This window comes from Dipodomys merriami, unplaced genomic scaffold (genome assembly GCF_024711535.1).
Source record: "Dipodomys merriami isolate MVZ:Mamm:240054 unplaced genomic scaffold, mDipMer1.0.p SCAF_16, whole genome shotgun sequence".
NCBI classification, from domain to species: Eukaryota; Metazoa; Chordata; class Mammalia; order Rodentia; family Heteromyidae; genus Dipodomys; species Dipodomys merriami.
The window spans coordinates 3,564,780-3,592,045 of record NW_027202937.1 but is presented as its reverse complement, the minus strand read 5'-3'; the positions used below and the strand labels follow the sequence as shown (position 1 = coordinate 3,592,045).

At 52.9% G+C, this 27,266-nt stretch overlaps 1 protein-coding gene across 7 annotated transcripts; it reads left to right on the top strand.

Moving 5' to 3' along the window:
• Tjap1 (tight junction associated protein 1) lies at positions 1-27,266 on the top strand. 7 transcript variants are annotated; one of them, XM_070023669.1, is made up of 12 exons: positions 1-82; positions 552-648; positions 11,028-11,157; positions 18,742-18,839; positions 20,866-20,987; positions 22,359-22,387; positions 22,964-23,125; positions 23,307-23,373; positions 23,601-23,630; positions 24,322-24,429; positions 24,545-24,628; positions 25,399-27,266. In XM_070023669.1, exons 5-12 carry the CDS (start codon positions 20,892-20,894, stop codon positions 26,494-26,496), a joined length of 1,674 nt encoding a protein of 557 aa, XP_069879770.1. In that variant the 5' UTR covers positions 1-82; positions 552-648; positions 11,028-11,157; positions 18,742-18,839; positions 20,866-20,891; the 3' UTR covers positions 26,497-27,266. The 7 variants fall into 7 exon arrangements, with proteins under 7 accessions (XP_069879770.1, XP_069879767.1, XP_069879773.1 ...); XM_070023666.1 differs by lacking the exon at positions 11,028-11,157; XM_070023672.1 differs by lacking the exon at positions 11,028-11,157 and having other exon boundaries at positions 20,809-20,987.

Below are 27,266 nucleotides of genomic sequence, written 5' to 3'. Positions count from 1 at the left end.
TGGGGATTCCCGCGGCCCTGGCCACTACCCGGCCTGCCCCGCGGCAAGATGGCGGCGTGAAGGCAGCTGGCGGCGGCGGAAAGTTTGTTGTGGGGTTGGAGTATTCGGGCGGGGGAGGCTAGAGTTGAGGAGAACCGTGGGGTTGAGGCGAGGAGTAGGCTCAGTGGAGGGACTGGCTCCGGGGTGGCGACGAGGCGGTGGATGGGGGAGGGTGGAGCGGAGGGGAGGGGGCCTGGAGCCCCGCGGCGCGCTAGGGGAGGGGCCTGGGGCGGGGGCGCCGGGCGAGGTGTGGCTCGGGCCCTGCGGGAACAGAGTTAAAAATGGGCCAAGAATCTGTGAACGAGTGAAGAAGCCTCGGGCGCAGCACCAGCCTGACTGTGTTGGGGGAATGGGAGGGAAAAGGGAGACAGCGAGGTAGGGGCGGAGGAGAGCTCTGGGGTGGCCGATTAGGTCTGCTTCAGGAGCGAGTTGGAGCTAGTGATGAATGACCCTCTTCCAGGCTTAGATCAGCCTTCCCACCGCTCCTAAAGCATCATCTGCCCCAATTTCAGCCGAAGATTCAAGGGCCCCTGGGACTGGAAGAAATCACAGTGCCTGCTTGGAAAGAGGAGGAGATATCAGGCTTGCCCCAGCTCAACCCCAGAGCGGGTAAGGAGGCCTCCAGCGACAGGCTCCCGACTTCCCTGCTCCCTGGGAGAGGAGCCATGGCCTTGGAGTGATTTTGAGAGTCATTTAAACGAAAACGGTGCTGTTCTGTAGAGATTAACTTTTCTCTAGGGGTCCCTAAATTGGTGTTTTGCTTAGAATGCAATCTGCTTTTTGAGAGTTAGTGTAGACTTGAACCCACATACCTTCATCTGTACAAGCAAAGCTAGGCAAGGACCTAGAGATCAGGCTGAAAGCACTCTAGGATTCAGGCTACAAGCAATTTCCCACCTATATACCATTATCTCTTCCATCTACCCATCACCCTTTCAGTTAGACCTTCTGCCTGGAATTGTGGTGGCAGATGTAGGGAATCAATCAGAAAACAAATTTCTGATGGTGTTCACTAATCATTTATTTACTTTCTGACACCAACTCATGAATTTATTCTTGCCCTCTACCTACTTTTGCAGTTTTCCTTTGGTAAGAGGGGTTTGCTAGTGGAGTGCAGTGGTTTGGGGGTGGATAGTATCAGAAGTGAGGGGAAGGCAGCTTGGGATAAGGGAGAAGAAACTCAGATGAGCTGTGGCAATTGGTCCCTCTGATTGGTATAAATAACTGGGGATATTTATCATCTAATACCTTACCCTTAAGATCCCTAATTTAAAAAAAATTATTTTACCTTATTTTTTAAAAATTTTTGTCGGTCATGGGGCTTGAACTCTGGGCTTGGGCACTATCCCTCAGCTCTTCAGCTCAAGGCGAGCACTTTACCGCTTGAGCCACAGTGCCACTTCTGGTTTTCTAGTGGTTTATTGGAGATAAGAGTCTCATGGACTTAACTGCTCGGGTTGGCTTTGAACCGTAATCCTCAGATCTCAGTCTCCTGAGCAGCTAGGATTACAGGCGTGAGCCACCAGCGCCAGGCAATTTATTGTTATAAAGGTGATGTACAGAGGGGTTAGTTACATAAGTAAAGAGTACATTTCTTTTTTTTTTTTTTGGTCGTGGGGCTTGAACTCAGCTTGGACACTGTCCCTCAGCTCTTCAGCTCAAGGTGAGCGCTCTACCACTTGAGCTACAGTGCCACTTCTGGTTTCCTAGTAGTTTATTGGAGATAGGAGTCTCATGGACTTTGCTGCCCGGGCTGGCTTTGAACCTCGATCCTCAGATAAGAGTACATTTCTGGGCTGAGAAGGTGGCTCAGTGGTAGAGCACTTGCCTTGCATGCATGAGGCCCTGGGTTCGATTCCTCAGCACCACATAAGCAAAAAGAAAAAAGCTGGAAGTGGCGCTGTGGCTCAAGTGGTAGAGCGCTAGCCTTGAGCTGAAGAGCTGAGGGACAGTGCCCAGGCCCAGAGTTCGGGCCCCACGACCGGACCCAAAAAAAAAAAAAAAAAGAGTACATTTCTTTTTGGACATTGTCACCCCCTTGAGATCTCTAATTTTTGAGTGTTGCTTTGTAGTTGGACTAGTGAGGCAATGGAAGGAAAAAGTTATGAAACTTGCCCTTTGTTTTGGTAACTTTCTTCCTTGTATTTTCTCCACCAAACCACATTAAAAAAAAAAATCGGGTCTGGGAAGGTGGTTTAGTGGTAGAGGGCTTGCCTTGCATGCATGAGGCCCTGGGTTCGATTCCTCAGCACCACATAAGCAGAAAAAGTAGTGCTGTGGCTCAAGTGATAGAGTGCTCCCCTTGAGCTGAAGAGCTGAGGGACAGTGCCCAGGCCGAGAGTTCAGGCCCCTGGACTGACCAAAAAAAGAAAAAAATCAGGCCTGGCATCTGTAATCCTAGCTACTGAGGAGGCTGAGATCTGAGATTTCTGGTTCAAAGCCAGCCTAGGCAGAGAAATCTTAGGGATTATTATTTTCAGCAAAAAACTGGGCATGGATATGTGGCTCAAGTGGTAGAGTACCAGAATTGAGTAAGGCAAGAGCACAAGGCTCTGAGTTTAAGCCCCAGCACTGGCAAAAAAAGAAAAATAATAATTAAACTAAGCATGGCCTGACAGTAGATCAGCTCTGTTGATGGAGAAGAGAAGGGGACTAGAGCTAGAGTGTGATGAGTACCGAGAATGGAGTCCTTACCTCCTTTGTTGCCCAGTGGTTATGCCTGAGATAATTAGCATAAGCTATGTTGCCCAGGCTGGACTTGAACTTCTTGGGCCAAGTGATCCTCCTACCACAGCCTCTCAAGTGCTGGGACTATGGGCATGTACTACTTCCCAGTGCGAGTAGGCTTTTGGTACTGGAGTTCCAACTCTTAGTTTGTCAGGCAGGTACTCTACCATTTGAACCATCCTTCCACATAGCTGGGATGACATAAGCCCCTGCTTTCCAGCTCTTTTTTTTTTTTTTTTTTGTCATGGGGCTTGAACTCAGGGCCTGGGCATTATCCTTGAGCTCCTTGTGCTCAAGGCTAGTGCTCTACCACTTGAGCCATGGGCTACTTCTGGCATTTTCAGAGTAGTTTATTTGAAGATAAGAGTCTCATGGACTTTCCTGCCTGGGCTGATGTTGAACCGTGATCCTCAGATCTCAGCCTTCTGAGTAGTTAAATATGAGGCACTGGTGCCCGATGACCCAGCTTTTTAAAAAATTGGTTGAGAATAAATATTTTGCCCAGGCTGGCCTTGAGTGGTGATCCTCCTGATCTTAGCCTCCAGAGTAACGAGGATTATAAGCATATGCCACTGTACCTGGCAGGGAGCAGGCTGCTGTTGCTCTTTTTTTTTTTTTTTTTTTTTTTTGTTAGTACTAGGATTTGAACTCAGAACTTGGTGCATGCTAAGCAGGTGGTGAACCATTGAGCTATGCCTCCAACCCTCAGGCTCAAGTCAGTTTAGCACCTGCATCTGCTTTATGATTAGCCTGGGAGGTCTAGTTTGGTCTACAACTCCTCTTTGACTGTCTCTTAGTACCTCTACCTCTCCAATCCCACCCTAAGGTCACAGTTACCAGGCTAGCTTGGGTGCTTTTAGGTGTCTAAAGAACTGAAGGTATTTATCTGTAACTTGGTTTCTAAAAAGCCTTCTTTTTTTCAGGGTAATTTAAAAATGCCCCTTTGGAATCATCAAGAACAGTGTAATAAGGAGTTGAGGGAACCGACTCTAGAGCCTGCATGCCAAGATTGAATCCTGACCTTTATTAATTGCATAGTTCTCTGTGCCTCAGATTTCCATTGATCAGTAGGGATGGTATGAATGTTAAATGACTTAACACATTATTGACTTACTTAAGTGTTGCTGTACTATTGAAATGCCAGCACTACCTTCTGCTACATGAGGATCTGTAGTCGCTTGCCCTGCTAGGCTTAGACGAGGCACGGTTGGAGGATAGTATAGAGTTTTTGTGTAGCAAGAATATTTCCATAAGCTATTTAAAGTGGTGTCAAAATGCCAGTGATTTCCTGTTTGAAGTTGTGAGGGTGTGGAACTCTTATTTTTGGATTGGTGTGGATTTTTTGTTATTTATGTATTTAGCTGGTATCAGGGTTTGAACTCAGGCCCTCATGCTTTTGCTTAGCTTTTTCACCTAAAGTTGGTCTCTACCACATGAGCCTTACTTCCACTTTGGGCTTTTTGTTGGTTAGTTGGAGATAAGAGCATCATGGATTTGTCCATGCTGGCTTTGAACCAGGATCCTTCTGACTAGCTAGGATTACAGGTGTGAGCCACTGGCATCCCACTCTTTAAAAATTTTGTTTGAGGTGGAGCCCTGCCTGGTCTGGCTTTGGACAAATAGTGATCCTCCCAATCTCAGTCTCCTGCAGAGCTAGGATTACAGGCGTGAGCCACCAGCACCTGACCTTATTTTTTGTTTTATTTTTCTCTCACAGGGTGAGCTCTTGCTATATTCCTCAGCCTGGTCACCAACTCTTGTAACCTCCTGCTTCTTCCCAAATAGTTGGTATTATAGACATGCCACATGGTGATGTTAACATTTAGATATGCTTACTGACTGTTTGTTTGACTGTATCCCAGTTCATCCTTCTTTATCTTGATAGCTGGATGTATAACTATTTTGTAGTGAAAAGTTTTTTGGTTGTTTAAAATTGTTTTCAGCTCTCTCTCCTTTTTTTTTTTTTTCCAGTTGTGTGGTTTGAACTCTGGGCCTGGACACTGTCCCTGAGCTCTTCAGCTCAAGGCTAGTGCTCTACCATTGAGCCATAGCATCACTTCCAGTTTTCTGGTGGTTTATTTGGGATGGGAATCTCATGAACTTGCCTGGTGCTGGTGGCTCATGCCTGTAATCCTAGCTACTCAGGAGGCTGAGATCTGAGGATCGCGGTTCAAAGCCAGCCCGGGCAGGAAACTCCGTGAAACTCTTATCTCCAATAAATCACCAGAAAACCGGAAGTGGCACTGTAGCTCAAGTGGTAGAGCGCTAGCCTTGAGCTGAAGAGCTGAGGGACAGTGCCCAGGCGCAGAGTTCAAGGCCCACGATCGACCAAAAAAAAAAAGAAAAAGAAAAAAGAAAAGAAAAAAAGGAATCTCATGGACTTTACTGCTCAGGCTGGATTTGAACCGTGATCCTCAAATCTCAGCCTCCTTAGTAGCTAGGATTACAGGCGTGAGCTACCAGGGTCCAGCTCATTTTCAGCTCTTTATCACAGCTCTCTTCATCCTCCCAGAAGTACCGAATGATGTAGGGATGACAGCAGAGAAGGCTTGTTTTCCTGTGTTAGCCAGACCTAGGCTGTGTCTTCATGACTCAACTTGGTGACTATATTTTGTAAAACCTTGGGGCTGGGTGGAGTGAGCAGACTGACACTAGACTCTAATCTTAAAGAGGCGTGTGTGTGCCTGTGTACTAATATAGATGTAAATAGTCTCAGTTCTTACTTTGATCACTGACAGGAGCAGTTGAAGTAGACACAGTGTTAAATTTGAGATAGTCTGCTGTAGGCTTTCTTAAAAATAGTAATCTATAGGCACGAAAAAAAAATCAGTGGCATTTTAAACTGTTCTCTGTACTTGGTGGAAGGTAAAAATGGAGTTCTGATGAGCTTCTGCGGGCATGTTGTCTGACAAAGTCTTGGCTGGTGCTTTTCCTTCAGCTAGGAAGGAGGCTGCATGCAGCCTAGAACCAGAGGTGTGCTCCAAGTTTGATTGACTGGCTTTCCTTTTGCCCTGTATTTAAGACTCTCTTCTTCTGAGTCATGTCCTGTCTATTTAACACGCCCTGAGGGCCTGTGTTTTTCTTCTGTAGTTGATTCTCCAGCCAGCCACCAGCGCAGTCGTGCGCCTGTGTCTAACCAGATTGTAGAGGGATTGGGGCTCCCAACTGTGAGCCTATCCTGGGAGCATTGGCCCAGCCCTCTGACAGACTTCTCTGTTCTTTGTGGCATCTGTGATTTTTGATAGGTAGGCAGCATCTGTCTGTTTTGCTCCCTTCCACCAATATCTTAGATGCCAGGAATCCCAGGATAATAGAACTTGAGCTTGACTTTCCACTTGTGTCAGCTTGCTGGAACTTGTTATTTTCATAGAGTACACCTTTGTGCCATGGTCACATTTCAGCAAACAACTGATCTGCAGGGTGAAGGCTGATAGGTTTGCAGCCAGGTCTTCTCATCACCATTCTTTCTGTTGTATAAATCAGTTTCTCCATGCAATGTCCTTTTCTCAGGTCCGTTCCCTGCCTCTCACCATCATATTTGATTCAGTGCTTTGTCTTCAGTTTTCTCTTTGGGTAAACTGAGCCTTCATTTCTTACCTGGATGCAGCCTCTTCCCAGCTCTGGACTCAGTTCATTCTTTCTAGCTTCTTGGCCTTCCACATCCGTGTGCTATGTGTGCATTTCCTGACCTCACCCCATCTCCCTTTTCCTTCCGTTTTGTCCTTTCCTTCTCAGTTTAACTGTTCCTTCCGGCTGATGATATGGCCCAAGTGGTGGGCCTTGGGCTTGCTTGGCAAATGCAAGGCCCTGAGATCAAAACCCTAGTGTATGTGTGGGTGTTCTTTGCTTTTAAGTCCCTGCCACCCTGTGCCCTTCTTCTCTGCTGACTTCCAGCACTGTGCTGCATTGTAGCCTCTTGCCTTGTTTGGCTCTCTTAAGACTAAGTGTACTGAGAACACATACTGTCTTATTTACTAGTATATTTCTAGCATTGAGGATAGTGCAGGGCCCTTCATGTGTGTGATAGAAAGCTGTGATGCATATAGAATGAAGGGACTGTGCTTGCTGGCCCTTCTCTCCTCTTCCAGTCTATCCACCATTCTGTTGCAAAAATAACTTTTCTATTAAAAATTCTGACCTGAATGTTAGTGGTACATGCCCATAATCCCAGTACTCAGGAGGCTGAGCCAGGACAATGGAGAGTTCAAGGCCAGCCTGAGCTACATAGTAAGACTGTCTAAAAAAAACAAAACAGTGGGCTGGGAAGGTAGCTCAGCGGTAGAGTGCATGCCTTGCAAGCATGAGGCCCTGGGTTCGATTCCTCAGCACCACATAAACAGAAAAAAGAAAAGCCGGAAGTGGCGCTGTGGCTCCAGTGGTAGAGCGCTAGCCTTGAGCTGAAGAGCTGAGGGACAGCGCCCAGGCCCAGAGTTCAGGCCCCATGACTGGCAAAAAAAAAAAAAAACAGTGACAGCAACAAAAAAAACCCTTTGCCCTTAGAAATACCATGAGTTCTCCGTTCAGTTGTGGCACTCCAGTGTGAGCTTGTACAGTGAGGAAGATGTATCTGAGTTCTCTGAAAGACAGTCTTTTTTTTGGGGGGGGGGGCAGTATTAGGGTTTGAATTTAGGGCTTCATGCTTACTAGGTGCTCTACCATTGAGGCACATATCCAGCCAGGACAGGCTTCTTATCTGGTGCTCCAACCCTTGCCCAGTAATGCACCTCTCCTCTGATCCTGAAGCCCTGGCCACACTCCAGGATAAGCTGCTGTTAGTCTGTCTCCTTCTTCCCCTCCCCCCTGGCTCCAGGAAGATCTGTGTCTGGTTTCTTAGGGGCAAGGTCTTTACTGAGGCTAAGCATTTAAGTCCTGTGCATGTGTGCTGAGCAACCCTGGTTACTGTGACCCCACCTGTCTTTCCTGAGATTAAAGTAGTTGGGATCTCTCCGGTGAAACCTTTGAGCCCTCAGGAAGGAGGGCTCTGCATACACAAGAGGTGATGGTGTTAACTATAGCATTTCCAGCAGTGAATTCTTGTGGTTATATGAGCTTTCAGGTGCTGGGCTTCTCCACTTGGAGCTTTTTTTTTGGCTGGTCTTGGGGCAACTCTGGCCCGGGGCCCTGCCCCTGTTCTTCTGTGCTCAAGGCTAGCTCTCTACCACTTGAGCCACAGCTCCACTCTGGCTTTTTTTTGTAGTTTAGTGGAAATAAGACTCTCCTGGAGTTTCCTGCCTGGACTGGCTTTGAACTACAGTCCTCAGATCCCAGCCTCCTGAGTTGCTAGGATACTGGTGAGAGCTACTGCCGTCTAGCTTTACTTACAGCTTTTTTATGCTCTAATAACATGCTCCTCAGCCAGCAGCGAGGGGTTAAAAGAGGAGGTAAGTGCGCACACTTAGAGCTTTTCTTACTCAATTAGCATCTCCTAAAAAGTCTTGGCTGCTGGCATCCTCAGTTATTTAAGACTTTTCCGTGCCATCTGTCACCTGCTTGCTTTTCTGGTATTATAGATAGTCTCAGCTGGGGGTGCTCCGTGCCTTCAGCCAGGGCTAACCCCCAACTGTACTAATGTCCAGATGAATCAGAACTATGCAGCCAGTAGCTTAAGTGTGGAATGCAGTGGTTTTCCTGGGGTTTGCTTCCGGGACCCTCAGGGTGAGGCGGGCGTTGTACAGGGCATGTCCTTGCTGATGAGCCATGTGAAACAGACCTGAGATGAGGTTGGATGAGCCAGTTAGTTTGGATTGTGTTGTGCTCCTTCAGAAGGCCACAGTCTGGCCATGGGTAGGAGGGCAGGGCTTCATTTTGCATTACTGTCTTTCGTAAGGACCAGCTCTCTGTATAGATGTCACGCAGAATCTATTAAGGATGTGGCCCCTTATGTGAGGAGCTGCTCTGCTGTCACGTGAACTGTGACAGGGAACTTGCCACCACTGCCTAAGAGGAGAGTGTCTGCCTCCTGGGAAGTCTGTCTGGGTCCCTGAACCCTTGTATTTCCACTCAGCTAACCAGTAGGATGGGCTTCTGAGCACTGGCCACTTGACCCCATCCCATCACAGGCCAGCCCAGCTTTGGAGGGTCAGACACCTTTCAGGGTCTTGCAGGTAGGGCAGAACTGGCTGGGCTCTCCTGTGGTTCCCTGGGCAGGGCAGCTGTGCACTGGAATTTGGAATGGGGTGAAACGTAGATCTGTTCCAGTTGTGCTGTGATCTTGGGTAAGTTATGTGTCCTCTGGAGCCTTAGCGTGGGAGAGCACTGCTAGGTCTTTGTGCCTCACTCATCATGGGGATGGGAGGAAATACAGTAGAGGTGGGGGGGTGTTGGTCTTTCTATCAACAGTGAATATGAGATAGATGTCTCTTGTGTGGAAATACCAACCATACAGGAAAATGAAGCAAAATAAAGCAAAAAGACATTTCCTTTCAGCTCTCATTGCTCCTACCTCCTGACTCCACCCTTTCTTTTTTTCCCACCCATTTCTTATGTATCATTCTGATCTTCTTTGCATAGTCCTCCACAGACTTTGTCGTTCAGATCTGGTGCATATGCACTAGTGCATGCAGTGTTTCTTTGCTGAAGGAACTTCTCTTTTCTTTCTTTCTTTCTCTTTCTTTTTCTCTTTCTTTTTCTCTTTCTTTCTTTCTTTCTTTCTTTCTTTCTTTCTTTCTTTCTTTCTTTCTTTCCTTTCTCCCTTTTTTCTTTCCCTCCCTCCCTCCCTCCTTCTCTCCCTCTCTCTCTCTCTCTCTCTCTCTTTCTTTCTTTCTTTTTCTTTCTTTTTTTGTCATGGAACTTGAACTCCAGGCTACCTAGCAGTACCTTCGGCCTTGTAGGAGCCTTTGGTGAACCTGGTTCGAGTTGGCTTCTTGGGAAACCTGGAAAAGCCTTTTTTTTTGGGGGGGGGCGGGGAGGGACGGTATTGGTTTTACTGAGTCAGAGTCTTACTATGTAATCCAGGCTGACTTTGAACTTTCCATCCTCTTGCCTTAGCCCCCTCAAGTGCTGGGATTATAAGTGTGTGCCACATCAGCTGGCACTGTGATGGCTGTTGAAAACAAACCAGACCCAGCTGTTGTTTTGTGAGTGGAGGTTCTGTCATGGTCCAGGCTTTCTCCCTAGGGCAGGAAAGAGATCCATTAATTTAGAAGAGTTGTTTCTCTACTGGACCATTGCTTCTCCTTGCCATCAGGCCTTGACTTTTTTGAGCTCTGGGACATAGAGAAATATCAGGAGCCCAGTGTGTGGGCAGCTGAAACTATTAAGAGGTTTCCTGTGTACATGAGTGTTGACCCTAGGCTTGTGAGGAGGCCTGGCACACGGTAGGGCCAGTGTGGCGACTGGCGACTATTCCTTCCTTTGTGAGTCATCACCGAGTCTTCAGAAACTCCCTAGAACTTGAGAGAGAACCTTCTGTTCTGTACCTGCAAATGTGTGTGCCGTGGCTTCCTGTCCTGCGCCTCACAGGACTGTCTGTGCAGCTCTGCTGCTGCTTTTTCTATGCCACGTCTAAGCTGGCATGTGTCACTTCTCCCAGATGCTTCTGGAGGCTTCAGAAGGGAGTTGCCGCTGCTCCCTGGCTTGTTCTGATGGGAAGCCGCGCCTTCCCGGCATTGTTCACTGTGAGGCAGCAGAGCCTCTGTTGGAGGCTGCGGAGTCTGGAGAGTCTTCCTCCTTGCGAGTTGCACAGAGTCTCATCCTCTGGGGCTGACTTTGTGGGAAATGCCATCCCCCAGAGGTGGCTTGTTGCCACCTCTTTCCATGTTTAGCTGAGCTCTGGGCTGGGTCACACACTGGCTCATTGTATTGTGATTTCTGATGCAGCTCTGTGACTGCCTTTGAGCCCCAGCTGGTCTCCCGCAGCCCCCCTGCAGCCTCTGGGAGGTGGTGGGAGGTGATCTGCTGGCGTGGGCATGGATGGGTAGCAGCTGTGGCTATGGGGCCTCTCAGAATGCAGCATTCAGAGACCAGGTGCAGCCTGGCAGCAGGGTTGGGGGGAGATGGCACTGTGGGGGCCCCCACCGCCCCCAGCTGTCTACAATAGCTGTCCTCTTCCTCTTGACCAGGCGGAGTTTGCCTGGGTCAGTGAGCTGGGCCCACCATTGGGCCGGCGGGGTACTCCACCTTGCCTGCCTGTGATCTGGGCGGCAGGGAGCTGCCGAGGGAATAATGGTGAGGTGGCAGTTCTTCCCCAGCAGGAGTGTAGTGTGTACTGTGGGCACCCCGCAGCACCCACAGCTTGGCCGCCTTCTGCTCTCTCTTTGCAGCTCCAGAGCTGGGCTGCTCAAAAACCAAGCTGTCTGTTTGTATGGAGTGCCTGGAAGGTGTCTGCCATGAGTCTGTCGCTAACCGCACTAACCAGGAGAGCTGGCTGGTTGGGGAGAAGTCATTAACTCTGTGAGTCTGACCTTGACCAGCTAACGTGCCCTGATGCCACCAGCCTCTCCTCCACGCCGCCCCCAGCCCGGCCTCCTCCGCCCCTCAGCGTATCTCTCGCTTCCCTTCCTTCCCGCCTCCCTCTGTGGGTGAGGATGTGCCCCGTCATGGCCAGAAGAGGAAGGTGTCCTGTTCTCAGCTGCCCAGCTACCAGCTGTGGCGGCCAGCTTCCGCCCTGCCTCATGCACCTCCTCAGCAGGGGCTCCTCAGTCACCCTCAAAACAGAATCAGTGGCTTTCTACTCACTCTGTGCTTTAGCACCACAGAACTAAAGAATCAGCTTCCCCAGGTGCTGGTGGCTCACACCTGTAATCCTAGCTTCTCAGGAGGCTGAGATGTGAGGATCACAGCTCAAAGCCAAGCCGGGGCAGGAAAGTCTGTGAGCCTCTTACCACCAGAGTGAAGGAAGTTGTGGCTCAAATGGTAGAATGCTAGCCTTGAGCAAAAAAAAAAAAAAGCTCAGGCATAGCTCCTAGGTCCTGAGTTCAAGCACTAGGACAGCACCCTCCCCCCCCCCAAAAAAAAAAAAAAGAATTCTCCTCAGTTACTGCTTCTGTTTCTCCTGCCTCAAAGACGGATGGGGCTCCAGTGGGAACGGACTTCTGGATCAGACCATTTCCTCCCTTGTTTAGAGGGGAAGGTTACAGTGCCCCCCATTGCTTTCCTCCAGGATATGAACTTAGGATCAGCTGCCAGGTTCTTTATGGGATGGGGAAGTGGAGAGGCACACTTTGGCCTGGCCCTGACCCGGGGCAGAGGAGAGAAGTAAACCGAAAGGAGAAACCAGGGACCCATCTGACACTTCGCTCCACTGATGACCATTGCCCTGCAAGGCGGGGCAGGTGGAGTTTGGGCTCTACTCACATCCATGCCTGGTGCAGCTGGTGGACTTTAGTCAGAAAGAGCTGGAAAGAATGCCTCAGACAGGACCTGGTTTTAGACTTGTCAGGCCCAGAGAAGGTCCTGGCCCCGCTGGTGAGTGCTTCCTGCTGTGGTGGCGCTCCCACCACGGCCCTTCTTCCAGGTTTGGGATGGAGAAAGGAAGTCTGGAGATGGGAGGAAGGCCAGGTTGTCTTGTGCTCCCATGGTGGTCTGCACTGATCGGTCTTGCCCCACTCCGTGTTGAGGCTGTGGAGTTAGTGTGCACCTGGGCAAGCAGATCTGGGAATTCTGTATGTGCTGGGTTGGGAGGGAGAAGACAGGGAGCTGACTGACTAGTGGGGATGGGGACTTGTGAATTTAACAGGGTATAGGTGCTGCAGGGTCCTCAGGCCCCTGGAGAGGGAGTTGGGAAGCTGGAGGAGTTTTGGCTTGGCCCTGAACAGAAAGGCAAAAGGAGCCTAGAGTTGAGGCCTAATTTCAAGCTTCTCTTTCATTTTGCCCCTCCCTAGGAGATGGTATGGGTTTTCAGTCAAGTGTTGGCTGCAAACTTGGGGACTTTGGGGCCCTTCTTTTATTGGAGAGGGTTGGTTTGCTTGGATCACTCCCTGTGTCTTTTTGGTCCAAGATCGGGACTCCAGTACCTGACCACTATTATTACTCTTTGGCTGGTCCCCTACCAACTGAGTCAGGCCTCCAACCTCTGCTTGGATCTCTTATCAGTAATCTTCAGCTCCTTTGTTCTTGTCAAATATTTGGGTGAGACCAGGTGGGTGCTTGGTGTTTGCTCAGGTGGGGAGCTGGCTGAGCTCTCGCAGCAGCTCTTTCCCAGCCCTAGGTCTGGGTCCCAGGGTCACTCTGGCAAATGACTCTTGCCCTTCTTTGCCTCCAAAGTTCTGTCGGTGTGTTTGGTTTGGAGTAGACTGGCCCAGGTCAGGGCTGCCTGCAGCTTGTAGTAAGGAGGTGAGATTGCCCTGAGGGTGGCAGGGCTGGTCTGGGCACACTGGCAGCATCTTCCAGCCTAGTCATCAACCCAGAGCAGAACCTCTGTCCAGACCCCACCCTGTGAGCTGCTGGCTGCCTGCCTGCCACGCGCCCAGGATTGCTGAGGGCTTTGCTCATGGATCTTGGGAACAGCTGCATGCCGGAAACTGGGGGCTGATGGCAGGTGGGAGGGGTACCCGGAGGGGATGATGGGGGAGGCTGGAGGAAGCTTGGGTAGGGGCAGTGTGTTCTGTTGGAGGACAGTTCCAAAGTTTATAGGTAGCACGGAGAGGGGTGTAGAGTGGTGTAGAAAAATGAGAACATTTATGGGCAATCCTCAGGGTCATTGCTGGGCCCCTTGCCCATGGTCACAGGGCTGGCCCTTGAAGAAGGGGGGGGTATGGGGGAATGCTTTCTGTTTGTTGACTTCTATTTGGAGACAGAACCTGAGAACCTGCATTTTAGACGCTTGCCTGGTAGTGCGTGGCTTCTCTCAGTTGCAGAATTCAGAAATTCTACATGCAAGGCCTGAGTCTGGGGACGCTTCCCAGACAGGAGGCCTCATGGCCTGTGTGATGCGCCTGCCGCATTTTGGTGAGGGGCTCTCGAGGGCTGCTGTTTGTTTTTGTTATTTACTTGAATCCTGCTGGGTTCCCAGAGAATTAAGGCAGCCCACACACAGTTGGTGTAGTCTGAAAGGCTGGCCAGGTTTTCCTCATCCTCATCATTTGAAAAACAGTAGCGGTCACTAACATTGTTTGGACTTTGCTTGGGTGCATTTCAGAGAAGAGCTTTAGCGATTTTCCTGGTGATATGTGGACCCTCCTGGATTCACTGACTCCCTCAAAGTCCCTTGCTGGCTTATTCATTGACAGTTATGAGCAGAAAGGCTTATCAGTAGGTTTGGAAATGGTCTGAGGCCAGATGGAACCTGATAAAGTGTTGGAACCCTTCCTTCCCCCCTCCCCTGCCCTCCCCCTTTTCCCTTTGTTTTGAGGCAGACTCTGGCTCTACAGTTCAGGTTAGCCTGGAAACCATTATGCAGCCCAGGCTGGCCTTGAAAATCATGATCCTCTTGCTTCCACCTCCCAAGTGCTGGGTTGTAAGTGTAGGCACCAAGCCCTGCAGGTACGTGGACATAATGTTTTTCTCATTCTGCCCTTAGTACTAGAGATTGAACCCAGGGCCTCAGGCATGCTGCATTTGAGTTGTCTCCAGACCTTCCTTCATTTCACCCTTAGCTTTGCCTAGGTCTCCATCTTTTACCTCCACCTCTCAGGTGGCTGGGATTATAGATGTGTACCACTATGCCTGATGAGACCACACACACACACACACACATTTTTTTTTTTTTTTTGGTGTGGGTTTTGGTGGCCTGGATGCTGTCCCTGAACACTTTTGTTCAAGGCTAGTGCTCTGCCACTTGAGCCATAGCTCCACTTATAGCTTTTTGTTGGTGGCTAATTAGAGAGGAGAATCTCACGGGCTTTCCTACCCAGGCTGGCTTTGAATTATGATCCTCAGATCTCAGCCTCCTGAGTAGCTATGGCTATAGGTGTGAGGCACTGGCACTTGGGCAGGACATAGTTTCATAGCTGCAGTGTTGGGGATGTAGGGAGTAGGGAGGTGGTCCATGTAGGGCAGGCTGCTGACCTGGTCAGCGAGGTCACACCGGGACTGCTAGTGCAGAAGTTGGGGAGTGCAGGGAGGGGTAGGCAAGGCTAAAGTGGGAGAAGCCAAAGAGCAATGCCCATTGTTTATTCAGTCCTGTTGCCTCTCCCGCAGCTTTGACTTTGGGCAGACCCTGGCAGGACTTCAGAGGGAGGTGGGAGATCATCCAGGCCTCTTGGGCTTGAATCTTTCTCCTGTTGTCTCTTGTGAGTGCTGGGAATTGCAGTAGGGATTCTCTCCCCTCCATCTCCAGTAGCAGACACCTTGATCGTGGTAGAAGCCCCTGGTCACTTGCACATATCTACGGAAGGGGGCGAGTGTGAGCCCTGTCTCCTGGTGAGGGTGCTGCCTGGCACACTTTTTGCCCTTTGAGCCAAGGACACTGCTCAGCCAGCCCCTTGTGTCTTATCTGTGTCTGTGTTCTGTTCAGCTGTTCAGTGGGTTCACAGTGCAAGTTCTCTGTGCATGCAGAGTCCCATTCTAATGAAAGTCGACTTTGTTCTCTAAAGGCAGCTAATCGTGCCCACGGGCTGTAACCAGGGAGAAGGTATTTAATACAGGGCAGGCGGCAACAGGCGGCCTGAGCCGACGGGCAGATTGCAACATGGCAGTCAGGAAGCACGTGTGCGAGCGGGCACACACACACACACACACACACACACAGCAGATATGAGGTAGTCTCTCTGAGAACTGACTTGGAGTAAGAGAAAAATGAATGCTATGCAGCAGAGGCAGAGCTGGGAGGGAGGGAGGGGTGAGGTGAGTCCCTTTGCCTTCTCACCACACTTCCAGGAATGGGGAGGGATGGCACCTACTCTGGGTGCCTTGTACAGCACTGGCAGGTCCAGCCCATGTTGCCACAAGGCATGCTGGGTCAGCCAGGATTTCCTCTGGGGCCTCAGCCCTTTCCCCAGGGCACAGCTGTTTGCAGCGAAGGCCAGCACATGCCTTAATAGTCCTGTATTGTGAGTCTTCTGCCCCAGACCCCTGAGACTCAGGTCTCCGGGGTGAGGATGGGGGTGGGGCTCTTCCCTGTTCACTGCCAAGCTTCTTCCAGACCGTCTTGATGGTGCCCAGGACTCCCTTAGCAGCCACAGGCCAGAAGACCCCACTGGCTGGCCTAGGCTGCTGCGTGCTTGGAGTGGCCCATGGCCCATTCTGGGCTGCTCTGGGAACCACCTCTTTTTAGCACAGGCTTGGGAGTGCTCTGGGTTGCCACACAGAACAATCTGGGAGACTGTTGGGTGAAAGACGGGGTCCGCAGAGGCCACACCCGCTAGCTATCTCCCTGGTGAGGCTGCTGTCTGATGCTATCTAGTGTACCCCTTTTCTCCCAGCCTGGGGGACCCGTGCCCTGTGCTCTCTCTTCTCTTGCTTGGCTCTCCAGTCAGGAGGGTGAGCTGCCAGCCCCTGTGTTCCTGGTCATTGCTGGAATTGTGAGGCCCTCACAGGCTGCAGCTGGGCCGCTTAGTAGATTTGGGAGCTGGAGCCAGGTCCTGGGCATCCTGCTATGCCCTGGTGTTCGTGGCCATGGGCCAGGAGTAGCACAGTTCTGTGTGGACTTGGCCATGAACTGTCCCCTGTGAGCATCGCCTCCTGCTGCTCTCCCTGGGCCTCCCATGCTGGTCATCCTCCACCCCAGCCCCAGCCTCCCTGTCTGCATTTTCGACCCATCTTACTGCCCACCACACCCATACCTCTGCCTCCCACTCCTCGGAGCCGGGGAGCCCTGGGAGGGGACGCGTGCTCAGGGTGAGGCAGGGTGAACTGGAGAGTGAGACTTGAATAAGGCAGCTCCACTCACAGGTAGGAGTACCAGCCTCCTGAGCGTGTCCCTGACTTTCCTGCCTACTCCTGTTCGCCCAGGTGCCCTGGTAGAGCATGACATGGTCCTTCCCGGGGTCAGGGGTAGGGAAGACAGGAAATGGGGGCTGGGACATGCCCCATCATCGGCCTCCCCGTGGTTTTCTGCCAGCGTGCTTTCTCAGCCTGCTTTCTTTGTCCCAGACCCGTGACCCTGCCCTGTTTCCCAGTCCTATCTCCCACAGTCACGCCTGCAGCCTGCACCCATTCCCACATGCCGTCGAGTGCCAGGGCCTGAGTGGCAGGCTGGTCTGGGTGGCCTCTGGGTTTCTCCCTCGGCCCCCAGGAGTCTCCACCCCAGGGCTCTCTGGAGATGCAGCCCTGGGGACCAGGGTCTTGTTTTTTCCCCCACACCCCAGGAATGTGCTGTTCTTCCAGGCCTGCCCAAATTCCTGTGCAGGGAACAGCCCAACAGCAGCATGCTGCCCGTGCCCTGTGGGGACACGTTCTACAAGGGGGCGGAGGCTAGGGGCTTGTGCCTGCGCTACTCACCCCTGCCACCCCCAAAACCTCAGGCCAGGGACCAGCCAGAGGAGGGAAGCCACTCCTGCTTCTCCCACCCCACTCCTGCCCTAGGCTGTGTGGAATGTGACAGGAGTCCTGGCCAGGGCGTGTCCTGACAGCGAGCGAGCGCGTGCACCAGCCCGCCGGGCTTCCCTGGCCCAGCTCTGTTTGGGTTGCTGGGGTGGGGGTGGGAGGACACTTTGTGTGCCCAGAAGGCCGCCTGAGGTGGCTCCTCCCTGATTACCAGGGTGGCTGCTGCCCCCGTCCTGCTGCCCAGCTTACTGCAGGAGGGGCTGGAGGGGACCTCGAGGGGACCTCAGGTTCCTCACCTGCCACATCTGCAGGCGTGTGTAGAAGGAGGTGTTCCGGTGCCAGAGCCTGGCGTCTTCACTCCACAGCCTTGGATTTTCCAAACCAATGATTCTCAACCTTGACACTGGGGGGGGTGGGGGTGGGGGGTGGGGGGGTGGTGTGTGTGTGTGTGTGTGTGTGTGTGTGTGTGTGTGTGTGTGTGTGTGTGTGTGTTCGTTCGTGTGTTCTGGGGCTTGAACTCAGGACCTAGGCACAGTCCTTGAGCTTGTATGTTCAAGGCTAGCACTCTACCACTTGAGTCTCAGCTCCACTTCTTGCTTTTTTGATAGTTAATTGGAGAGAAACATCTCATGGACTTTCCTGCATGGGCTGGCTTTGACTTGCCATCCTCCTGAGTAGTTTGGATTTCAGGGGTGAGCCATGGGCACCCGGCTAGCACTATGGATATTGTGCATGGACATTTCTTTGTCCTGATCATTATAATGCTTTCTGCTAACAGAGACAGTAGGGCACTCCCTCCTCCCTCTGACCTGCCTCAGGTTTTAACAACTGAAAATATCTCCAGACATTTGTCAGAATTTAGACATTTGTTTAAATTACCACCTTTGGGGGCTGGGAAGGTGGCTCAGTGGTAGAGCGCTTGCCTTGCATGCCTGAGGCCCTGGGTTCGATTCCTCAGCACCACATAAGCAAAAAGAAAAAAGCCAGAAGTGGCGCTGTGGCTCCAGTGGTAGAGTGCTAGCCATGAGCTGAAGAGCTGAGGGACAGTGCTCAGGCCCAGAGCCCAGGCCCCACAACCGGACCAAAAAAAAAAAAAAAAAAAAAAAAAATTACCACCTTTGACTTTCTTTCTTGGATCTACTTTTCCTCCTTGCCAAGTCTGTTGCCTCTATGTTCACAGACATGGTCTTTGAGTTCTGTGTGGAGCTATTGCTGCAGCACTTTCCAGCATCTTCTCTGCCCATCTTCTTGCATCTCTCCTAGGCTTTTTCCCTGGTGTTGTCATTTTCAACCTATGGTTGCTGGTTCTAGGCTCTGAGAGGCCTGGGAGATGAACAGGACAGGATTTGGGGGCGGGACAGGGAGCAGCATGTGGTGAGTTGAGGCCATGACCTAGACAGACACGTGTTTCATCTGGAAAGGCAGGAACCCATCTCCTCAGTCGTTTCCTGCCTTCGCTTTTCCCCGTAGACCCCCCTGTCCCGTCATCTCCCTCCCTGCCTCTCCCTGAGGGGCCTTCCAGATCTTGGACAGGCTGGCTGGCCTGTGGCACTGGCAGACAGGCAGGCGGCTGACACCCGGTTTCCTCTTTCTTCCCTTCTCTGATTTCAGGAGCCTTTGGCTGGAGGAAGTGGAGGGGCTGTGGGATGTGGAGAGCCAAGGGCTGACTCCTGGACAGCGGAACAGAGAGAGCTGCTGACAAACAGACGGTATGTCCCTGAGGTCCCCACCCCATCCCATACTTGGCTCTCTCCCAGGAGGCTGGCAGTGTTGGGCACAGGCAGATGTCCTGTCTTGGTGGGGCTGGGAAAAGCTAGAAGGACTCTTAGAGAGCTTTCCCGAGTTTGGAGACCCTTGAACTAGAGCCTGAATTGGGTAAAACACACTCAAGCCCTTAGGATTTGGTTACTTTTTTTGTGTCTGTATTGGGGCTTGAACTCAGAGCCTGGTCACTGTCCCTTAGCTTTTTCACGTAAAATTGGTGTTCTACCACTTGAGTCATTGCCGCGGACCGGGTTCTGTTGGGACGATGGAGGATACCTAGGGGAGGAACCTGGAATAGGATGGGTAGATGGCAAACAGACAACTCACACACATTAGGAGTGGATGCTGAGTGCTGAGTGCGATTTAATGCAGAGGATAACAAACTTTTATAGCAAAAATCTCCATAAGAAAGGGCAAAAGGTTACATAATCTTGCTGCAGGGCTTCGTCCTTGGGCGGTCACCAGCTGGTCGCCTGAAAGGCACTTGTTTCCGGCTTTACCTCTATTTTTAAGAAATACAATGGGTTTCAATGATTGTCACCAATTAACCACTACTTTTTTCTATAGAGGCCTTAACTGTCCCATTAAGATCTTTCCTGTTTCTTCTTTAATAGTAAGCACCAAGGAGACTTAGATTTAGCAAGTCTCTTAGTAAATGAGGAAGTTCTTTCTCCTAAGTAGTTATCTCAGCAATTGCCATACATTCTTTCTGTTCTAGCCGCGCCTACAACTTTTTGTAAATTTCTTACAATTCCTTCTGCTGGAGTGACTTTGTGAAACCCCCAATACTTTTATATTTACTTATAACTTGTCTACTAGCCTCCATAAGAGGGGTTTCAGGGTAGCACTTAACTCTGGTGAGTTAGTCATATTTTTAAGACACTCATCAGATATTGGAGTCGTCAACACTCTTAAGAAAGAGCTTTGAATAAGGGAACGTTGACAATGAGTAAGTACAATGAGCAGTAGAAACAGTAAAAGATTAATAGGCACTCTTATGAGGAAAAGATAGGCAGAAACACATCTTTTCCAGGGGTTTTGCCAGCCTTTTCCCAGGAGTAGGCCTCTTAGAAGCCCTATTCTCCGAGGTAGACTTCGGTGAAGTCCCAAAACTTGGAGATAGGTTTCTGTAAAGCCCCATTCTCTGAGGTAGACTTCGGTGAAGTCCCAAAACTCAGAGATGGGTCTCGAGGCCCCTATCATGGTCTGATAGATGGTTTCCCATGCTAAGCAGACTCTACTGGGGTCGGCGTGGCAAGTCATACAGCTGTACTTGTGGCTTTTGGGTGGTTAATTGTAGATAAGACTCCATAGACTGGGTCTCAGGTTGGCTTTGAACCACTATCCTCAGATTTCAGCCTCCTGAGTAGCTAGGATTACAGGCGTGAGCCACTAGTGCTGGGCTGGTTACAGTATGTTGAAAACATTGTTGAGCATTTCCTAAGTGCTAGGCCTTGTTCTTTTTGATTTGTTTCTGAGTGGCTCTGTAGTCCAGGCTGGCCTCAAACTAATAGCCTCTGCCTCCAAGGGCCACCAGCGATGGTGTGGGCATTGTTCTTTGTGCTTCACATAACCTTCCCAGTAGCCTGGTGATGCTGGCACCTTGTGTCCTCAGGGGAGAGCTGAGGAGGTGGATGCGCAGAGCACGTTTCCTTCTGTGGCCCACTAGACCCATACTGGAGAGGGATGGGCTGCTTCTGAGGAACCCACCCCATCCCTAGAGCAGAGTTCACTCACCCTGGAGCCCTCTGCCCTACTTTTCCCACCTATCTACCCTCCGGGACCTCTGTGACCCATTAGGGACTGATAAACGAAAGTCTAGCCCTTCTCATTTCCCCAGCAATGGCCAGGCCCCTGTGCCCATGCAGTGGCGCCTCCATCTGTCCCCTTTCATCATCCTTCCTGACTTCTCAGTCCACAGACCTCGCCATCATGTCTTTGGGCCTCTTCCTTCCTGGCTTCCTTCTTCAGGTGGAGGAGCCTGCCACCCTCCCAGAATGACCACTGCAGCCCCTGCTAAGAAACCCTATCGGAAGGCACCACCGGAGCATCGGGAGCTGCGGCTGGAAATTCCTGCGTCTCGGCCTGAGCAGGTCAGCAAGCCTGGCACCCCGGCCCTGGTGGCTGGCAGAGGGAGGCCTCTGAGGCTGGCTATCCGGTTGCCTCCTGAGCTGCTCGCCTCTTAAGTTGGGGGCGATAGTGTGGCATTGCTGAGAGAGGTCTGAGGTCTCTGGCTGTATCGGAGCCACAGTGGAGGCCATCTAGGCCCATCTGTAGATTATATCCACATATCAGGGAGCCCCAGATCCTCCCAGCTCAGCGGAAATCACCCCATGTTGTGGAGGAATAGCCTTCAATCTGTAGCTCCTTCGAGCTATAAGGAGGTGGTGCTCTGGCTATTTCCCATCAGAACAGCTTCTCTTCATTATGAAGTCTGTTCTTCCTCCAATTTCGTTTGGCCAATGTATGAAATACAAATTCCGTGCCAGCAATTGTGTTAAGACCAGGCCCTGCTATCGGGGGCTCTAGTCAGCGAGATTGGCTCCTTCCTGATTGAGCTATCAGGAGGAGAGGGGGTGAGCTCACCTTGCTGCCACACCCCTTCCCTGCTGCAGTGCTCCAAGCACATGAAAGACCTCAAAAGACAGAAGCAGACACTGGGCACGGGTGTGTGGATTCAGGGAAGAAATGCCAGACCTTACATTTCAGTTCAGGAACCATCGGATAAGATACCAGCTACCCAGTAGGCATTCCCCGGGTTTTCTAGGTGAGAGAAGCAGTATACGGTAGAGTAGGGTCCAATCTCATTGTCGGTGGCTCTGAAGGCCAAGGTCTGGCCACTCACCTTATTCCCCATGAAGCCTGCAGGTTTGGAGCCTTCAGCTCCATTGTCCTGCTATAGCAGGTGCCTGCTCCGCCGTGTGCTTTGTCTGGGCTCTGGCTTTTGGGCCATGTCTGCTGTAGGGGTTGGGAGAATATGGGATGGGAGGTTCAAAGTGGGATGTGAAATATTGCTCCTGTCAGTCAGGATTATCCCAGAGGCTTCACTCTGCCATGTACTCGTTTGTCCTCAGCTTCCACAGCCCCAATTCTGCTTCCTTCCAGTGGGCTGAGACGGCTTTGTCCACGCTCAGGGCCCATGGCTTGGCTTGTTTGCTTCTCTGAAGGTCTCTGCCATGCCCATGTGGAGACAGACCCCAAGAGGAGCTCAGTGGACAGCTGAGAGGCTCTCAGTTCCCAGAGAGAGGTGGCATAGGTATCAAGACCCACCTGACAATGGCTTTAGGATTAAAGGTGAAGGTTGAAGGGCGTTCTCGAGCCTGGTTGGCACGAGAGAAAGCATAAACTAAGCTTGTTCAGATGTTGAGATGTGCTAGGGCGCCATTTGGAGGTGGGTCAGCCAGGCGGCCCATGGTCCCGGGGGGGGGGGCTCGAGCCTCAAGCTCCTGTTCTCTTTTGCACAGGAGCCCTTGACGGACGCAGAGAGGATGAAGTGAGTATCAGCCCCACTGTGGCTGTGTCCTCTTAGCTCCTGGCTGGGCTGTTGGTTTAGTCGAGCTTTGCCTCGGATTAGGTAGAGGTAAAGGTTGCACTGGGTGTTTTAGGGAGTCTGGGGTGGTTTCATGGTGTGAATATTCTCTCTGGGGAGACTTTCCCTTGTTCCATGCACTGTGGTCCTGTTCTTGGCTCCAGAGGGAACAGTGCCCTCCTGGGCCAGCCACCTCCTGGAAGCCCTGTCAGGGATCAGAAGCTTCTGGAGAGAAGGCCAGTGGTGTCTGTTAGTCATGGAGAAGCCTGATTGTGGAATGGGAAACGAGCTGGGGCTCAGTGGCTGGAAGGCTTGGGTGGTAACCAGAGACGGGTTGGGAGCTCTGCTGGCTCCAGGACTGTCCCCTGCTTCTGGTGAGGGCCAGCAGCCTGTGGCACGTGGGTTGAAGTGCCAGGAACCCCCTGCCCCCACTTGCCTGTCCTCATATCACCCTTCTCTCTCGTTCCCCAGCCCTGCCTGTAGCTTCACGGCTGTCCCCCTCTCTCTGATGCCCCTCTGTCCCCCCCCAATGCCCTCTAGGCTCTTGCAGCAGGAGAATGAAGAGCTTCGCCGCCGCCTGGCCTCAGCCACCAGACGCACTGAGGCTCTGGAGCGGGAGCTGGAAATGGGGCAAGACTGCCTAGAGCTGGAGCTAGGCCAGAGCCGCGAGGAGCTGGACAAGTTTAAGGACAAGTTCCGCAGGTACGGGGCGAGGAGACGGACAGGCAGGCCAGCATCTCCCCCTTCGAAGGCAGTTAGCTGGGAGAGCCTCAGATCCCACCTGATTCTGATGAGAAAATTTGAAGTTCTGGGAAGAGAGGGACTTGCCCAAGATCCCACACGGAGATGGGCCAAGCAGGGCTCTGCCTGTGTCCCTCTACAGGCTGCAGAACAGCTACACCGCTTCCCAGAGGACCAACCAGGAGCTGGAGGACAAGCTGCACGCACTGGTAATGTGTACGGGGGGCGCAGCTTGGCTGTGCTCACAGCGTGGCTGGTGGCCAGGACTTACAGGGGAAGCCATGGGGCCTGGGGCCGGGGAGGGGTGGGGTGGGCGGGGTGGGAGGAGACCGCAGTGTGCTGTGCAAGTCGGGACTGTCTTGATGCTCACACTGTTTCTCTTCTCTCCTCGTCTCCCCCTCACGCTGCCACCGTCGTTGCTGCACTCTCCTCTCAGGCCTCTCTTAGCCACAGCTGGATTTTTGCAGTTGCGTCTGAGTTTGTGTGATTTCTCCCTTTTCCTGGCCGCCTCAGCCCAAGATCCCTGTTGTGGGCCCTGGCCGCGTCCCTCTGCCCCTGTAGACACCACTGCTCTTCTCCCCTTGAGGCCCATGGAGTCTCCAGGAGAGGGCTGGTAGGGCTCCTGCTCCTGGCTCTGGTACAGGCCGTGATGATTGTCACCACTGAGCTCTCAGCTTCTCGGCTGTGGTGGCAGAAAGCCCAGGCATCGATCCAGTCCCTGAGCTGAAGACCAGGCAGCTACTTGGAAGCCTGCAGCTCCCTCCTTTCCCTGCTAGATAATCCCAGAGCCGCTCCCCTCCCCGCTCCCGCATCCTGGCCTGATCAGGGGCACTGCTGCACACCTAGCTTTCATCCTGGCCGCAGTGACTCCCTCAGAGACGCCAGCTGCGGGCCTGGTGCCTCAAGCCCTTCAAGCTCCCTCAAGGATGGACAGCTCATAGTCTGCCTCTTCTTAGGCCCACATGGCACTAGTTATGCTCAGAAAGCCCCTGGAAAGCAGGAGAGGTGCCCAGTCTCCTTCTGTCTGTCCGCCGTTTGTCTCTGCTCTTGTCTGCCTTGGCTGCCCTAGCGCCTGTGACTTCATGTCTCCTTGGTGGGAGGAGTGGAGGGAGGCAGGGCTAGCCGGAGTCTGGGCTGACCCCGGGTCTGTGTCTCAGATCAAGAAGGCTGAGGTGGACAGGAAGACACTGGACTGGGAGATCGTAGAGCTGACCAATAAGCTGCTGGATGCCAAGAACACCATCAACAGGCTGGAAGAGCTCAATGTAGGTGCACGTCCCCGGCCTGGGGCCTCTCCCCGCCAGTGGCTGGCTTTGCCTGGGCCTAGCCTTGCTCCCTTGGGCAGGGCTGGGCTGGCTTCTGAAGCGGCTCTGTCTCTAGGAGCGGTACCGGCTGGACTGCAACCTGGCCGTGCAGCTCCTCAAGTGCAACAAGTCCCACTTCCGGAACCACAAGCTTGCCGACGTGAGTGGAGCATGCTGTGCCCGCCTTTCCCGTCTCCCCGTCAACTCCCTCTCCACCTTGCCTTCCTCCGAATTCCCTGTCACCCCTCAGGCTGCTCAGCCCTGCTAGTGTTCTCAGCTGTCTAGAGCCCCTCACGAGGCCCTGTTTATATATATATATATTTTTTGGGGGGGGTCCGGTCGTGGAGCCTGAACTCTGGGCCTGGGCGCTGTCCCTCAGCTCTTCAGCTTAAGGCTAGCGCTCTACCACTTGAGCCACAGCGCCACTTCCGGCTTTTTTCTTTTATGTGGTGCTGAGGAATTGAACCCAGGGCCTCAGGCATGCGAGGCAAGCGCTCTACCACTGAGCCACCTTCCCAGCCCCCTGTTTATATTTCTATAGCAGAAGTAGGGCTCAGTTAGTTGGAGAAGTCCGTGCAGAAAGGATTGGGTGGCCAGAGTGTTGAGAGAGGGTGGGGCCCATCTGACCCTCATCACCCCAAGGGTGAATGGAAGTGCATTCCCAGGCCTGGTGGTCAGGGCAGGTTTCCCAGACCAGGTCTGGCTTGGGCAGAAGCCACTGCAGAGGTTAGCGAGAACTCGAGAGCTCAGCAGCAGATGTGGGAACGAGGCTCGGCTGTGGTCACCCACAGCTTCACTTTATCCCCCGAACCTGTTTACCTGTGCCATGAGGTTATTCGGGAGAGAGCATCAAGTGGTGCTGGCGCTTTGGCCGAGTCCCGCTGTCTTGTGTTGCGATCAGCCGTGTGTTCCTGTCTCCTTTTATCCCAGCTGCCCTGTGAGCTCCAGGACATGGTTCGGAAACATCTGCACAGTGGTCACCAGGCTGCCAGCTTGGACTCCGCTCCCAGTCTGGCCCCAGGGGCTGTGGTGCCCACCTCAGTCATTGCCCGGGTGTTGGAGAAGCCGGAGTCTCTGCTGCTTAATTCGGCCCAGTCAGGCAGTGCTGGGCGCCCCTTGGCTGAGGACGTGTTCGTGCACGTGGACATGAGCGGTGGGATTCCGGGGGACCCAGCCAGTCCTTCAGCCCCAGGCAGCCCCCATCCCCAGCCCAATGGGGAATGCCAAGCTCTGGGGACTGCGGGGGGCTCCCCGGAGGAAGAGCTGCCCCTGCCAGCCTTTGAAAAGCTGAGTCCCTATCCTACCCCGCCCCCGCCACATCCTCTGTATCCGGGTCGCAGGGTCATCGAGTTCTCCGAGGAGAAGGTCCACATCCCTCGCAACAGCCCCTTGCCCAACTGTACTTACGCCACCCGCCAGGCCATCTCCCTGAGCCTGGTGGAGGAGGGCAGCGGCGCCCGCCCCAGCCCGGGGCCCAGCAGTCCGGCCTCCGCTGGGGCTTCACCCCACCACCAGCCCAGCCCTGCCCCGCCGCCGCTCAGCGCCCCCGCCAGCTCCGCCAGCTCGGAGGAGGACCTGCTGGCCAGCTGGCAGCGCGCTTTTGTGGACCGCGCGCCGCCTCCGGCCGCTGTGGACCAGCGCACAGCCTTTGGGCGGGACGCACTCCCTGAGCTGCAGCGCCATTTTGCCCTCAGCCCCACGGACAGAGACCAGGTGGTCCTAGTGCCTTCTCCACCTGAGGATCGCGGACTTCTGCCGCCCACAGAACTCGACGCCGGGTTTGCCAGGGAAGAGGAGGAGGAGGAGGAGTTGAACCTACCCATCGGCCCTGAGGAAGAGCGCCAGAGCCTGCTGCCCGGCGACAGGGGCAGCGAGGAGGGGCCCCCTGCTTCCCACGCGGAGGCCAGGGCCTGGCCACTCCCCACTTCCACTCGCCCCCAGCGCAGCCCCAAGAGAATGGGGGTGCACCACCTACACCGCAAGGACAGCCTGACCCAGGCCCAGGAGCAGGGCACCCTGCTGGGCTAGGCCTGCTCGCCTTCCTGTCCCAGGCCTTGACTTCCCCGCCGCCCCGCCCCGCTCTGTCCCACAAACTGGAGGGGCCCAACGGGTCTTCCAGCGGCACCCACACAGGCTGGCACCGCTTGCCCACCTGCGAGTTTTCCCTTTCCTCTTGGAGCATTTCTCCAAAGGTAACTGGCAGCGGGGGCTCGGGCTGGGGCCGTGGTGGGGCCATGGGGCTCATCAGTGTTCACCGCTTCTTCCCTTGTTCCTGAGCTCTGCCGGGTTCTCCCCTCACCCGCCGCTTTCCCTCTGTGTGCTGCTGCTGGCCTCAGGGAAGAGGGAGTGAGTGACCGACTGGACTCAGGGCTCCCCACAGCTCTTTGGCCCTCCCTCTAGAAGAGAGGGTGGGCTGTGGGGCTTCAAATTGGGCTCTGGGTGAGGCCTGACTCCCTCCCCCCCTTTTTTCTGTCAGTCCTGGGGCTTGAACTCTGGGCCTGGGTGCTGTCCCTCAGCTCTTCAGCTCAAGGCTAGCGCTCTACCATTTGAGCCACAGCGCCACTTCTGGTTTTCTGATGGCTTATTGGAGATAAGAGTCTCATGGACTTTCCTGCCTGGGTTGGCTTTGAACCATGATCCTCAGAACTCAGTCTCCTGAGTGACTAGGATCATAGGCATGAGCCACCGGCACCCTGCTGGCCCCCTTCTTAACGTTGGCTCTAGACTGTTACTCCCAGCTTTGGGGAATTTTCACAATAACGACTATTTTAAAATCAAATAAAACTATTTTACTGGTA